This window comes from Copidosoma floridanum, unplaced genomic scaffold, assembly GCF_036245765.1.
Source record: "Copidosoma floridanum isolate Cflo_tuat_1 unplaced genomic scaffold, Cflo_Japanese_pri ptg000030l, whole genome shotgun sequence".
Classification (NCBI taxonomy): Eukaryota; Metazoa; Arthropoda; class Insecta; order Hymenoptera; family Encyrtidae; genus Copidosoma; species Copidosoma floridanum.
This window is the reverse complement of record NW_028321907.1, coordinates 30,098,726-30,115,084: the sequence shown is the minus strand read 5'-3', so window position 1 is coordinate 30,115,084 and position 16,359 is coordinate 30,098,726. Positions and strand designations below refer to the sequence as shown.

Genomic DNA, 16,359 nt, shown 5'->3' with positions numbered 1-16,359 from the left:
CACAACTTTTTAATGTTATTATTCTATATCTTAGAAGCTTAAAAGTACGCATAAAACAGTTTTAACAGAAAATTCGACTGCTATCAATAGTGTTTTAATCCAATAAAATAATATAAGTCCACAAAGCCCCTTCCTAGCTACTTGCACTATTTTCAGAGCCCCCAGGAATTCCTCTGTAGCCCCCTGTTGCCCCTTGCAAAAGAAAGCATGATTTTGGTAATATGTCTGTTACTTTAACCCAATAATACTCTTTGTTATTTTTTTTATGTGGGGGTGGTGGGCCAAGAAAAGTTCTGCGTTCTGCAGGGTGGAACAGTGGGGGTTTTGGAGGTACTGAGGGGCTGTGAAAGATTTTCAGGGACGGTAAGGACAAAAAGTAAATAAAGTTAAAATAAGGGACATGATGACGGAATAACACGTTACTTTGTAGGACAGTGAGGGTCAACAAGGGTATGTCGAAGGTTGTGAGGTTTGTGGGAGCTGTAAAGGGTGTGGGTATGCGGACAATTTTACGAGTAAGGGGGTAATTATGTGAAAAAATCAGGAGTTACGTGGACGTCCACATAATTATACAATGTTTATAATATTTATGTATGCATAAATCATTCCATAAAAACATTAGGTGATAAAAAAATCCTTCTATCAATCAAATACGGCTTGTCGAGGAAATGTTATATGGACTTTATTAGATTTTTTTACCAATCCATAACCGACTGTGACGCCAAAAAATTTCTGATTTTCATTTAGACTCTAAAATTGCAACGTTTTGGATATACTGGTGCAAATGAGAAAAATTTTTTAAAATAGTATTTTGTTTGTATTTTTTCCATAGGATATAATAAAAATATTTTTAATCTGGCAGAGGGCAATTTTCACCCCTAGTTTTGGGATTTAAAGTCAAAATCTTAATTTTTTATCTATATTCAGTTGTTATTCAGTTAATGATGAGTGCCAACTAAGAACAGGTCCAAAACAGGGTCAAAACGTAAAAATCTGCAGTTTTACTGCTATATTTCAGTATGAAGAAGTATACGCCAAATGGTGACAAACATATTTTAAATTTTCAAATTTTTGAAGTTAAATAACACCACTTCATTTTTATGCAAAAGCTAATGTTCATAGTTTTTTAAATTATTAACTGAAGCAGTCATTTATAACAAAAGCATTTTTTAATTTTTTTAAGCTTTAACACGCGTATAAACAACAGGTGATTCAGATCATTTGTCTTTAGGCATGTGAGATATGTAAATCTGTAATTGTTATTGTCATATCTATGATGTAAGTTCAAGGGATTCTAGAAAAATTGATAAACAAAGGGATTAAAAATGGAATTTTAGAATCAATGTGTTAAAATAATAAACAATAATTTTTATCGTTAATTATAATTTTTTTTTCATTTAATGTATAACAGTATTTAATTAACAAAATTTACAGAATTTGATAGTTTTTAGAAATGGATGATTCTGAGTACGTTTTCGCTAGGACACAGTCATTAACAGTGGATATCAGACAATATTTTTGCTAGAAAGCTGTGACTATATTGGTATTAAAAAATCTTTCACTTAAATTTTTTTTTAACATATAATTTATTGAGTCAGAATACTTGAAATAAATATTTGATAACCTGGCTGTATTATAAAGCTAGTTGAAAAGCTCTTTAGCTGACAAAATCGTTTCTGTCACCTGAAGACTAGCACGCACTGTACTGTGCTTTACTGTTGCTTCTAAACCATTACATAGACCTTTGCCATGGGCACTTGAAAAAAATGCAATACTGTATCGATGCCGTAATCTTTACAGTGGTATGCCAAGTTCACGACATTTTTACAGTTTTTTTACTGCTCAGGCGCTTCATCAGTAAAATAATAAATCTGACTTACTCTGTAAAATTAACTTATTAAATATTTTATTAGGATTTCGATATAAACATGCACTGAAACAGTATCGTGACGCAAACAGTCAGATACTACGATCAAACTATTCTGATCATTCGATTTTTTACATTTGAAATATATGACTATATTATAAATAGTAGCTTGGTCGTTGTTCTAATAGAATTCTGGCGCAGCATTTTAAACTTTAACATTAAAAACATAGTTTTCAGCCAAATTAGCAAGAATCATAAATTTTCTAGGTTATTATTTTTCTTTTACCTGACTACTAAACTCTGGTTGCTCCACAGCGGTAAAAGCGTGTGAAGTCATCTCCTGTACTTTGTCACAAAAGCAGTGTATAAAGTTATACGAATTTCTTACAAATTTTTCCATAGTAGCTCTTGGCTACACAATCCACTAGTTATGACTAATTTCATCTATTCTTCCTTCAGATATCTTTCTAAAAAATTCTTTAACCAGTCTCTTTTTGAACATTTATTGCAATTTATGAAAAAACACCGTTTATTAGGGTTGTCGCAAATTATAATTTTAATACTATCTTTGTACGTACACAAATGATATACCTCTTTTTCGATTAGTTGTGACAGGTTCAAATCTTTAAAAAATTTATTTATTTCAGTGGCTACGTAAATGATTTTTATAGTTAAGTTATCAATCATAAGTAGTTTTATGTATAATAAGATAAAAGTTTTCCACAACCCCGAATGTTCAAGTATGAAAATGGTACATTATGCCACTATAGTCTAAAGTACAAACTTGCGTACATAAAGGGCGCAGTTGTACGTTTCTGCTCGAGTTTTACAGTGTCTATTACAGATGGGCGATTATGATCCATATTAAAAAGAACGATCAATTTTTCAGTTGAAAAATCGATTTTTTAGCGTTTATGTGTGATCGATTTTAGAACAATTAAGTTTTTTTTTCAGTGACTAGTTGATTATTGATTGAATAGATGGATCAGGGACTATAAAATAACCATTTGTTTTATAACGTTCTTAGGAATAACGCAAAACTTGTGAGGGGCCTAATTTACTAACTTTGTCAGCCCTCTCACCTAGGGAGAAGATGCTTTCTCACATGTGAAATTTTCAAATCAGAAAGTATCGACCAATCAGAGGATTTTCTTAGCCCTGTGTCAGTGCCCTGATCAGTCGGAATTTTCTTTCAAAACATCTTTTCCCTGAATAAGAAGGCTATCGAAGTTAAGAAATGTAATTAACTAGGCCCCAGGAAAGACCAAAAATTTTACTAAAAAAATTCTATAGTTATGAAATTAATGTAACTTTGATTCAGTTTTAAAGCATTCCAGTGATTGAATAGGTAAAGTAATACTTTTCTAATGGTATTTCAAAGCACGGTTTACTTTGAATTTAAGCAAACTTTTAAAATCTATTATAGTTATGTACAACAATGATTACATAGATTTTTTCAATACAAAAAAACGACTTCTTTATCTTCAAGTAGTCAATTTTTTAATCGATCTTTTTTATTTTGATCGATTTTAGACAATCGATTTTTTTCTTCGAAATTGCTGATCCCTGATGTGTATACAATACAACTACAATAAGTAAACTTCTTTGTAAGTGTGAATACACCTTTAACTCTTCTGAAAAATTTTACCTGAAATGTAACTTAAGATTTTCAAAAAAAGTTTTTTTGCAAGGAATTTAGTAAATATTTATTAAGCATTACAAAATAAACTATTAATTTAATTTAGACATCCATAAAATGCACTCTAATTAAATATTTCTTAGCAACTCCAATATGTATTCTGTACCTTTTTGATAAGACATAATAATTAAAATTTAAAAGTATAATATTAAAATTACTACTAGTTATAGTATTAAATAAATATGAATTTCGGTACTATACCATATTTTTCTAATTTTAATAATGTTAAAGTGTTTGTATAGCTCAATTTATAATCATGTTAGATAGATAACTAATTATATTGTGCATACAATGAACAATTTTATAAAGTACTAAATAATAAAGGATTTAATTTTAGTGAACAGTATTTGAAACATAAATAGAAAATGTATGAACTTTTATTGACTAACTAATTGGATGAACATGCAGAAGTGGAACTCCACCTTCAAGTACATCTTAATATTTTTTTTACCCCAATGGCTAATTCTAATTTATAGAAAGTAAAAACTTTAATGTGGGAAAAGACATTTATAGTTTATTCACATTCATTTTTTTTAAGTTTAAGTATTTTGAATTACTACTTTTACTTTTACTTACTTTTATTTTTTACGTTTTTATCATGATTGCTAAATCACTTTGCCTGCGTATACATAAGCCAATCAGAGCTCGACCGACGGCTGATGATTTCAATGCTGTATAGTGCATATATATGTGCATAGATCGGCCTCCGTTCACGCTCTGACACAAGCGAACATAAGTTATATATAGTTTAGTAACGAAACATTACTATTATACTAAATGATATCTATAATAACATGTCACCCCGCTCCAAAATTTCTTATTTTAATATTATACTGTCTTACGATTGTGGAAAAAAATTTCTGGAGTCGATTCCAAGATGAAGCCCCACTACTGCATATTAACCCTAATTTGAAACTTTAGCAAATTTTTATCCCAATTACTTGAATCTTAAGAGTACTAAAACATAAAAATATTCACCGAGTATTCCAAAATATGTAACAAAACGTTATTTGCCTATTGAATCATTTTGTTCATCATATTTGTGATTAGTAGGCTGCATAAACAGATGTTAGTCACAAAGTTAGTTATAAAATATTTTTCAACTTCTTTCCAGTCTTGTTTGACTTCAGAAAAAAACATAAATGTAACGATTAACTAAGTTGACTTCAACAAGAAAATAACTTTTTTGCCGTTTGTGATGGCTTTCATTTCACATGAGAATCCAGTTGCAATCGAATGCAGCATCTCTTATAATGCACTTTTGATGTACAGCTTGATATTATCGTATGTTACAATCAGAAGCACAAATTTATACTTGAAATTCAAGGAATATTTAAAATTACGCTTGCGAATGCATCGCAAAAGGGATACAACAAAATTCATTCTACGCACAATGGAAAAAAATAATTCTATAGCAACAACACAAAAAAGATAGAAAAACCATTTATAGACATAAGATGCATTTTAGAACACTAGACTCGTCCGACCATCAGTGCCATAGTTTCAGAATTTTCTTAAGCACGGGATGGTATTTAACTCAACTTAAGTTTAGTGCACCATGGTTAATGTATTATACGTATGATAAGTGTATTACACTATATGTGTGGTGGAAACTTTATCATTTATTACTTTGAAAAATCAATGATTAAATAACAGAATAAATAATACCCCAAACTTTGTAATGCAGTAACCCAGTAGGCAGCGAGTTGATTACACAGTAAATAAAAAAATTATTTTTTAATTAAATAAACGATAATCTGAATATTTGCATAACCTTTTTTCTGTACTCTCTTGAACTTTCATCATAAATATGACAATAATTATTACAGATTTATACATAGAGATATAAGGATATAGAGTGCGCTAGAGGCTGAATACAGCGATACGGTAAAAGAAAGAGATGGTTGCCGAGTGTCCTCTCTGTCTCTTTCTACCCAAGCGCTGTGATTGGCTGATGCTCAAGAGGCAATAACCTATGTCAGTAACTGCCGCTGACGGCCAGAATACCCCCTTGAGCCGCAGCCATTCAGCCAATCACAGCGCTCAGGTAGAAAGAGATGGAGAGGACACTCGGCGACCATCTCTTTTTTTTACCGTATCGCTCCCCCTTACGAACATTAGTATAATTAGCGCACTCTATCCTTATATCTCTATGGATTTATATGTCTAGCGTACCTAAAGGTAAACGATCCGATTCATCTGTTATAAATATGCGTATTGAAGTACAAAATAATTGATAAATGCTTTTCTCGAAAACAACTACTTTAATGATTTTTAATTTTCGTCACTATAATGGATCTACTATTTATGAGTTCGAAAGTCTTGTCTCAGACTTGTAATCAGCAATCCCAAAAACTATAAAATCATAGTATAAGTGTTAAAATTTTTTTTTCTGTTTACATTGTTTACATGGGATACAATTAATGAAAAATGTTTTAATTTTGTTTTGCACAAGGTGGGATTATAAAGAAAATTTACCAAAATCCATTGTTAACGTAAGATTCTGTGTATAATTCAATAGTGTTCATCAAAATTTGGAATTTCTAAAACTTAAAAAGTGTTGGTCACAATATTGGATTTACCATTTTTAATGTTTTAAAATCTACCATCGAATTCATAATCAGCGACCTTAAAAACCCTACAGCGTATAATAATTTTTTATTACACAACTTTTAATACCATGACACAGCAGTTAAACCGTAGATTTTGACGTTTGGGTCCTATTCCAGGCTTGTTTCAAATCAGCACCTACCATGAACTAAATATAAAATAAATATAGAAAAAAACGTAATATATAAAAAAAATAAAGAATAACTTTTAATCCTCAAAATAAGAGTGAAAACTACTTTCTTCAATTTTAATAATATTCTTATCGTATGTTATAAAAGAAGTATTAAGAAAATACTATTTTAAAAATTTTGTTCAATTGCACCAATTCACATAAAAAATCGCAATTTTAAAGTCTCAATAAAAATCTGAAATTTATGACCATCTTACAGGTTTACCGTTCAGGTCAAAAAATCTAAGAAACATTGTTTAACATTCCCTTAACAAGTACTATCGAACCCCATATGTTTGAAAAAAAAGTTTTTTGTCACTCTGTTCAAATGGAATGACCCTTATATATATATATATATATATATATATATATATATATATATATATATACCTTTAATGCTCATAAAGTCTACCTAAGTCACTTTTAATTTAAATTTGTATGTGTGTGGGTGTGTGTGTATTGACATTTTTTTAAAATTATGATTGTAATTTGTTCCGTTATTTTCATGAATTTGTAGACTTTACTTATGTTCAGCCTCATTTTTTTCTACTCACCATAGAAGTGTAAAAAAATTATAGTAATATGTTTCATTTTCTCACTGGAATACGCCATGGAAAAAAATTTCAAGCTCAAAAGCCTCTTTAGGCCCAATTCGTCCCTGGTGAGGTTATATTGCCGTGGGGCTAGTTTCTGCTTCACATCACTTTAAGTGATGTGAAAATCTGTGTTTTACATTTTGGTCCATCTGAATAATAGAAAATAAAAATGCAAGCTTCTAAACTAAATGGTATGTGCCTGATGTACGTACATTGTTTAACAGGTGTTAAAGCTTGCATTTTTTTCACTCTTGGCTTTTAACGATGATAGTTCTTTGCTAACCTCAATCTTAACATTTTTCAAACTCTATTCTTAGTGAATTAAAATACAAGCCATTTTTGTCTTAGTTAATTCATTAATAACTTAATAAGAGAGAAGTTCAGTGACTTGGTATCCTAAGTACGTAATAATAATAGTAATAATGATTATGATAGTAATAATAATAATAATAATAATTATTATAAAAATAATAAAAATAATAATAATAACAATAACAATAGTAATAATCATTATAATTAGTGTTATAATAACAATGATGGTGAATAAATACTTATTACACACGAAAAACAATTAACGTATATCAGGCGCACTTTAAACATTGCAAAAGTCTGTACTTAATTCAATGCGCTTACTTGATCCGTTTTTGCAAAAGCTAATTACTTTTTCAGGTCAGAGAGAAGTAAGGTCTTCCTTTCGTATCTGGTACTAAATACTGAAAAGTCACAACACAAGATTGTAATTTGAGGCAGTACTAAAAAATTTCCCAACGAGGAACCGTTACTTGGAATGAAATATAAAGTGACAACTGCAAATCCATGGAGCCTAATTAAAGAACAGTGTAAACATACCAGGCACACTTTAAGTAGTGTAGAAATCTGTGTTTCTTATGATGGTCCATCCGATGAATTGAAAATTGTAATGTAGACTTTCAAATTACCTAAAAGGTGCCTCATGTACTATTTTCCAGGTTCAAAAGTTCTTATTTACCGTCTTATACCTGTCTTTTAATAATAGAAGTACCTTGCTGACAAAAGTCTTGACATTTTTTAAGACTACAATTTTGAAAATTTAATTGCTTTTCTTTTATTTTTGCATATCATTGCATTATAAGCCAAGCTGAATTTTTTCAAACAAAAAATACTTTTTTATGGATGCCCTAATGTTTATTGGGTTATTATATATCGATGTTTTGGGTTGTATAGTTCAAGCAAAAAAAGTTTATTTAAAGGAAATTCAAATTTGCTGCCGAGTTCTCTTCTTGCGAGGTAACTGCAACGCAACTTAAAGGCCAAGCCAATTCTCCGTTGATCGGCAGTCAACTTAACTGTTCAACTGTTGACAACTCGACTCCAAAAATTTTTTGAAGTAAATAAATAAATTCATCTGCTTCAAGGTGTCAAAAATCCATGACGTTTTTCTAAAATGCTTAACTTAAATTTCCAAAAATTAAATATTATCAGCTTTTTGTCAAGTGACCTACTGTGTAACACACCACTTAATACTCATTTACATGAGATTTTTTCAGACTGCATATGGTAATATGTCATTTTACTTAATAGCTTCTTAAATTATTTTTTTAACAGACTGAGACTTTTATACGTAATTGTTGTGCAGATCACTTTGTATCAATTAGCAAAAATTATAATTTTGTACTTTAGTTGAATCAATTAATACATATTGATTAAGAAAATTAATTGATATGTTATTTCGTTAATTTCTATGATTAATAAAAACAATGAGGAAGACAAAAAAAAAATATTTAAGTCATAATAAAAATTACATTGTTAAAAAAGAAAATGTGTACAATGTTATTAAAAGATTATTAATCGAAATGTACTTCATCAATACAAAATACCAGTATATTATCTGCATAAGATTCATGAACAGAAACTAAGTTCTTAGAAAAATATTAAGATTATTAGAAAAACTGACTTTATCACCTTGAAGAATCTATGGTTAGTATGTAGAATAGTATAATAATACATAAGGGTATCTGCAATCCTAGACACGACAACATAAAGTTCTTTCTTTCAATGCATTAGTTTCAGAATTTAGGAGAAAGCCTTACAGTTAAGTATCACTTTAACTAAATACTGATATTATACCAAATCGTACGTTGTAGGGCAGTTGTTACCAATAAGTCACATGATGCTAATTATAAGTAAAAAAATGTCTTAATTAATGGAAAATAAATGGTACAAAAGTATAGTAGCTGTTTAACGATTGATCAACATAAGTAAAGTCTTCGTCTTGCAGCAGCAACTGTAGAAGGTTTCGAGAATTTTTACATTTAGACACGGTACAGCTTAATTATAATGTGGTCATATTCTTGCAACAGTGATTAACCACTATAACCAATACCAAAAAGTTTTCTTATATTATATTTATATTATTGTAATTTAGTGCAAATCTAATAATTTTGAAAAAGTACACTAAGAAAACAGTTTGACAAACAAGTTTTATGTTATAACGTTTGCTCATATATTAAAATAGAAATTTAAAATAAGCTAGCAACAGTAGTTGTACCTGTGTATCGTTAGCTTATGTAAAGCATCTAAGATTGGTGTCTGGTCAGCAATACAATTACTTGGTCGTGATAATAGAAATAAAATAGTTCTATTGAGGCTTTGATAAAGACCTTCCATATCAACCGAACTTGATACTTTCTTTGCTTGACTGATAAGTGCGATAGTGAAATCCAGAACATCATGAGGATTCTTCATCAATGAACCTATAAGTTATTAAAATTATTACAAAACAATATTTGTTGCACTTAAAAAAAAGTATTCATAAGATATAATGATAAACAAGTTAAGAACTAAATACCTCTTAATACTAAGATCTAAACATATCTACATACATACATTTTAAAAAAAAGCATCGAACGTGTAAGACTCTGTAGGTACATTTGACAGCTCCACTGAGTACTCACAGTTACAGGAATTAGAAGTCACGGTGAAAATGATTTTTAACAGATAACCATGCATGCAAAGAAACATATCGACTATTAAAGAATGTAACTTTGAATTTTCTACAACGTAGGTTAAATATAACATTCTTCAAAAGTTGATTTTAAGCAAAAGAATATGGAAATCAAAGTTTTTTCTTATAGAAATTTGAGTCAGGTAATTAGAAATCGTTTTAATAATGCTCATGTATAGGTATCTCAAAATTCGTTTATTCAAGTCGGGATTAATTCGATTTCAAGTATCATTTGTTTTAATAATCGCAAGAAAGCTGTTGAGCTACTAAAACAATTTTATTATAATTTTTATCTCTGAAAAGAAAAATGCTAAAACTTTGCAAATTAAGTATAATTTGTATTGTGTTAGCTTTCATGGATTAAAGAATTTTTTTTTAAAACATGTATTATTTTTCAAGGTATTCTATTTATGTTTTTATTAATTAGTATTATTTTTATCCATCAAAATGGTGTCAACAATGTTGCTATGTATTCAGACTCCGTTATTCAACAACAGAACTTACGAATCAATGAATGTATCGTCACAAACCTTGTGTATTTCGAGTAATGGTTACTTTATTTGTTCATTATGTCAATATTCCTACCTAAGAAGTTGTTATAACTATTTTTCTATATAACAAGTGTGCCTGCCACTAAGCAATCTAGAGGATCAACGTCATTGTTGTTGTTCAAATTAGTTTAACACAAAAAACAAGCTTGCAACAGTCGTATAGTGCGTGAGTTACCTATAACAAGTAAGTGGTGGTGGCTATACCTCATGTAAATGAAGAGTTTTGTACGTTTAATTCTGAATTTTTGTCATACGCACGCGAGCGCGCGCGGAACATTCTACGTCATGTAGAACGCTTAGAAAAAACTATTGATGGAATTCTTTGAAAATCAGTAGTTTCTTATAAAATAATTATATTTGGTGGATAAATTTTGCTACATCGTGAGCCACCTAAAACTTGATAAAATTTTTTAATAATTAAAGGTTGTTTTATCTTTTCTTTAGAAGTAAGAGATTAAAGAAAAATTTTCCTAATAAGTGTGACATTTATTTTTACAAGAGCCTTATAAAATCTTCTTTGAGAGAAAATTAATTTTATCAAGGTCAAAATATATCGTTAGAAATGAAGCGACACTAAACGTTAAAATTGTACTATTAAACGCTTCCTCAAGGCAGTTAAGATAACTCACAACAAATCTCAAGTTATAAAATCATGAAGCATTACCTGAAAAGAGTCAAATTATAAAATATCCCCTATAAAATTTTTAAAAATAACGTTTGTATAAAAAAGTCTATTAATTTTTAAAACTCTTAACTGCAGGACCGATTGCATCTTGATATTATAATCGAGTATTAAGTGTAAATAGAGTTATTTAAGAAAAATTGTTTGTCACAAGTTTTTTTAACAAAAATTGTTATAATTTAAATACAACTCTTGCTAAACGTAAGTCATTAGCAGCTGCTTATAAACTGCGTATGCTAATTTTTATCTAACCAATCTTTAATAGAAACATAACTTTGCACGTAAGTAGTCAACACACAGTAATTTTTAAAAACTTTTATATTGTTGGATACAGTATTTTAAAAAATGTACCCTTGAAGTTACAGAGATATGTACCATAATTCTATCAACATAAAAAAATTCAGTATAACGTCAAGATACAATTTGACCAAAATAAGAGATAAGTAGAGAGATTGCTGACGCCAATGCTACGAGGTGAGACAATTTTTTGGCACTGACCAGGGCGACCTGCCGTGGCTGACCGTCAAACCCAGGCGCACATTCGTGGAGAGTCGGAGACTCGTGTCAAACAGCGTGATCCTACAACGAGAGGAGAGGATTCGCGTGAAAATGAGCATATAGGCGCACATTTTGGAAACATGTGTACGGGGTGTACCAAATGTGTGCCTACGAGGAGAGGAGCGGAAATGTCAACTATATAGCTATACAGCTGAGCGCACAGCCAAAGTAAGTGACGACAGGAGTTTTTCTCTTTTGACTGCAACTGATTATATGATTTATATATTTAACTGACTCTTGCTCTCTCACTCTTGCTTCAATGTTATTAATCAATCTGATTTAATTAAATCGCTGAACTGAATGCTCGTTAATTATATTCACAGACTTTTGATTTTAATACAATATTTTTTAATCCTCCAGTACTTTTAACAATCGCAAATCCATTCATTTTATTAAAAAATATACAGCTTTAACTATTTTTTACAGTTTTCAGTACAGCTTTAACTACTAATTTATTACTTTAACACATTTTAACTGCTGTAAATTGTAGGACAAGCTTCGAAGGATATCCATGAATATATATGACTTTGAAACAAGATTCCCTTGTCCTTCGGATAGCTAAGATGTATAAGGCTTATGCCCCTTTGTGGATCGCTTGGCACTTTAGAGTTCAAATTCTTGTCATGGTAGATTTCTTACTTTTTTTTGTTCAATTCAATTTATTATTTTGTTCTCATTTCTTTTATTAATATTTTGTTTAATAATATGGTTGTGTCGTCAAAATTTTTTTTTGAATACATCAAAATAAATATTGTTACTTTAATACCTCTTGTTAACATGGCTATTTCGTGGTTTTATAATACCAAAATAACTTTTAAGGATTTAAACCTAATTATTGCATTTTAAAACTCATGAAAAATTATGAACATCCTATTTATGACAAAAAAAAGCCGAAGACAAAAAAAAACTTGTACTTTTACTATAATTAAATTAAATATGATTATTAATATGAAAAAATCATAAATTGAAAATATTGTTTGATATATAAAAACTATGAAAAAAAATATGTCAAAAATATGGAAATGGTTTTAAAAGAACAAATGGGTTAAAACGACACATAAAATGTGACAACATTTAATTAACAGAATAAACTATTGTTCCAAAAGCCTAACTGTGTTTGTCTTTTTGATTATACCTGCTCTTAAGTTATGTCTTTTTGTAAATAAAGTCGTCAGTTAATCAAGAATTATATATTTGGGTACAGTACACATGGACCAGAAAAAGATTCTAAATGTAAAAGTTTAATCAAGTTAAACAAATAATGGTCTTTCAGAGACATATAGTGAGTAAGCTAGTTTTGACAACTTTCAGTTTATTCGAATATGATTGTAAAAAAACAGTCCTTTAATTTTCATGTTAAATGTTTATACTACCATAAAATAACAAGTAATTTCATCAATAAAAATATCATTATACGTTACAATATTCTTTGATTGCATAAAATACACTCATAACGCAATAAAGCTTTTGATGAATTAGATAATCTAAACAATAACTTTTTTTTTTTTTTAAATAGTTAGAGAACATTATTCTTTTTCTAAAAAAGCCATATAAATATTCGCCTCCTGCGCGCTCCACGTGCCAATCCCTGACGTAAAAGTTTGAAAGTTTTTTCCGGGAAAATTGAATTACTTGAAATTCATCTGTATTACTTTAATTTAAGAATATTGAAAAATAGCAAATGTAAAAATTAATTTACTTTATTACTTCTAACGATGTACTGGAATAAATAATTAAAATTTTTGCACATACTGCATTATTATTCATAAATTTCAAAATTATGAAAGAAAATCCAATGGCAAAAAAGTACAAACATTTACATCAAATCACTAATGTAGAAAAACTACCAAATTATAAAATGATTTTTTTAAGAAAAACCCGTCAGTAAAAACATACATACAATAAGCCATTGACATCAGAATGCGATGCTATTATAGTTTCAGACTCTGGACTACCAGAAAGTTTTGATCTTTGTGTATACCCGAAAGAATAACCCGATAATTATCCTAAAGAAACATTTTTAAATAAACTGTCTTATTTATCGATCCCATAGTATTTCCATTATTTTTTCCCTTACGAGATTTAGGATGGAGTACCGCTTATTTTAAAAATTACTTAATTAGGAGCGAAAAACTAACTATGTTACAACATCATTCCTGCAGACTGTCTTACAGACTAAATGAAAAAAATTTTAATAAATTATTATACGAGGGACGGCTGACACAACAACTTTTTATTCATTCTTACATCATGATTGAATATAACCGTTTAAATTATTTAAGATATAATAAAAAAAATTTAAGAATAGAATATTATCAAGGTTTATTAGATGCAATTGTTAATAGTGCATCCAACATTTCCAAAAATTTCGAGACAAAGAAAAAAATTGGAAATCTTTTTATACTTCCATCTACATACATTGAAAGTCTAAGATATATGCAGAAACATTATTAAGATTTAATGTCTATAATGAGAAAATGTGGTAGACCAGATTTATTTATAACAGTAACATGCAATCCTAAATATAAAGAATCAAAGTTCATTTTATCAAAATTTCCTAAAAATACAAAACTAAATGATATTCCAAACTTAACTGTTAGACTATTTCACTTGAAATTAATGTTAGTTTTGGATGACATCATTAAAAAAGATATATTCAGTAAAGTATTAGCATACGTCTATATCATACAATTTCAAAAACGTGGTCTACCTTATGCACATATTTTAATAACTTTGCATCCTGATAAAAAAATTGTTTCACCTGAACAAATTAATGCAATTATTTCAGCTAAAATTTCTTCTGGTAATACGAAGCTCACAAAATTAATGATTAAACACATGCTTCATGGACCTCATACAGAACGAGGTCCTTGTATGATTGATAAAAAATGTACAAAATTTCCCCAAATCTTTTACAAACGTAACTTCATTTCGAACGAATGGTTACCTTGAATATAGAAGAAGAAATAATACTTCCAAACAACAAGTGTATAAAATTTTGAAAAAAGATAAAATTTTAGTAGATACTTCAATGGTCATACCATATAATAAATTTTTGTTAATGAAATATAAATGTCATATTAACGTCGAATTCTGTGCATCTATTTAAAGCACAAAATATATTTATGACTATATACATGAGGTAGTGACTGAGCATACATCAAAATTAAAAAATTAAAAGACCAAGATAAAGAAGTACTTGATGAAATGAATTGTTACGTTGATGCTAGATATGTAGGTCCAATGAAAGCAGCTTGGAGATTACAAGAATTCTGAATGTGCGGTAGAAGTCAAACAGTTGTAAATTTACATGTTCACCTTGAAAACAAACAAAAGGTGGTATTTGAAGAAAATAATATTGAAACTATCCTAGATAACTACGAGACATAGTTAACATCTTGGTTTAAATAAATAAATATCATGACTTTGCCAAATCCATAATGTATGTGAACATTCCAGAATACTACACTTTTAATAATACATTAAAAATTCGGCGAAGAAGGAAAAAAATAAAAAAAAATATTGCAATTGGTCGATTTAACATTGTATCTCAAAAAGATCATAAAAAATTCTTTTAAACTTGTATTAAATAAAGTAACTGGTTCAACATCGTTCACAGATATTAAAACATATTTATTAAGAAATTACTAATTTTTAAACTTTTAAAGATACTGCAATTGCAATGGGTTTCATAGACAATGATGAAAAAATCGATGGCATTTCCAAAAAAGCAACTGCTGTTATGTTTCCGTATCAATTAAGACAATTTTTTGCTTGGTTTTTAATTTCAGAAAACGTTCAAGGTGATAGAATATGGAATAAATACAAAGTATTTTTTACGAAGGATTTCCTTTTTAAATTAGGCGATACTTTCACGGTTATTATTATTTAATAATTGTGCAACATTTTTTTATATATGTCATTGTATCATGCCATACATATGTACGTATAAGAATAAACGAATGTTATATTGTTTTAAAATAATAGTAACACAAAGAAAGTTAAATGCACCGAGAACTTTATACTTATCAATGACTTTTAACAATTTAATATTTATTACATAATGATTTTTAAAAAGTTATTTATTAATATTATTATATAATTGAACATGGATTTTATGTTTCATTTATATATATAAATTCCATCTATTTGCCTCCTTGGCGATGTGGGAAAATGGATTAAAATGAATATTTTTAAGACTAAGTAAAATTAAAATTTATTGTTCATAGGGGTAATTTATACATAATAAAAAAAGGTGTAAGGAGACAAGAAAAATGGTGTGGAAAGGCTTTGGGAGACAATAAAAATAGCGTGATGAATCTGTGGGGGGCTATGAGGGGACAAGAACAATGGTATGGGGGGGTCTATAGAGGGTCTGTGAAGGGATAGGCAAAATTGTGTGTGGGGCTGTGGAGGGTCCTTGGGGGGTCTAAGGAAAAAGTTAGAAAATGTCAAATTAACGATGAAAACGGTCGAGTTTTAGCTTATTTGTGAGGGAGCTGTGGGAGGGCCATGTGGGGGGCCTGTGGGGGGGGGCTGTGAAGGGTATGTGGGGGGATATGTGGAATGCCCCGCACAAATAACTATATAATATAGGGTGATATGTATATATATATTTAATTATATCATTATCGTTAATCATTA

General features: G+C 29.2%; 1 protein-coding gene across 1 annotated transcript in view; it reads right to left on the bottom strand.

Moving 5' to 3' along the window:
- Window positions 1-16,359, bottom strand: part of bchs (WD repeat and FYVE domain containing 3 bchs) — a 1,547,413-nt gene that overhangs the window by 637,501 nt on the left and 893,553 nt on the right. The window contains exon 27 of the mRNA XM_089597159.1: window positions 9,469-9,673. Coding sequence (XP_089453285.1) covers window positions 9,469-9,673 — 205 coding nt within the window. The remainder of the gene's footprint in view (window positions 1-9,468; window positions 9,674-16,359) is intronic.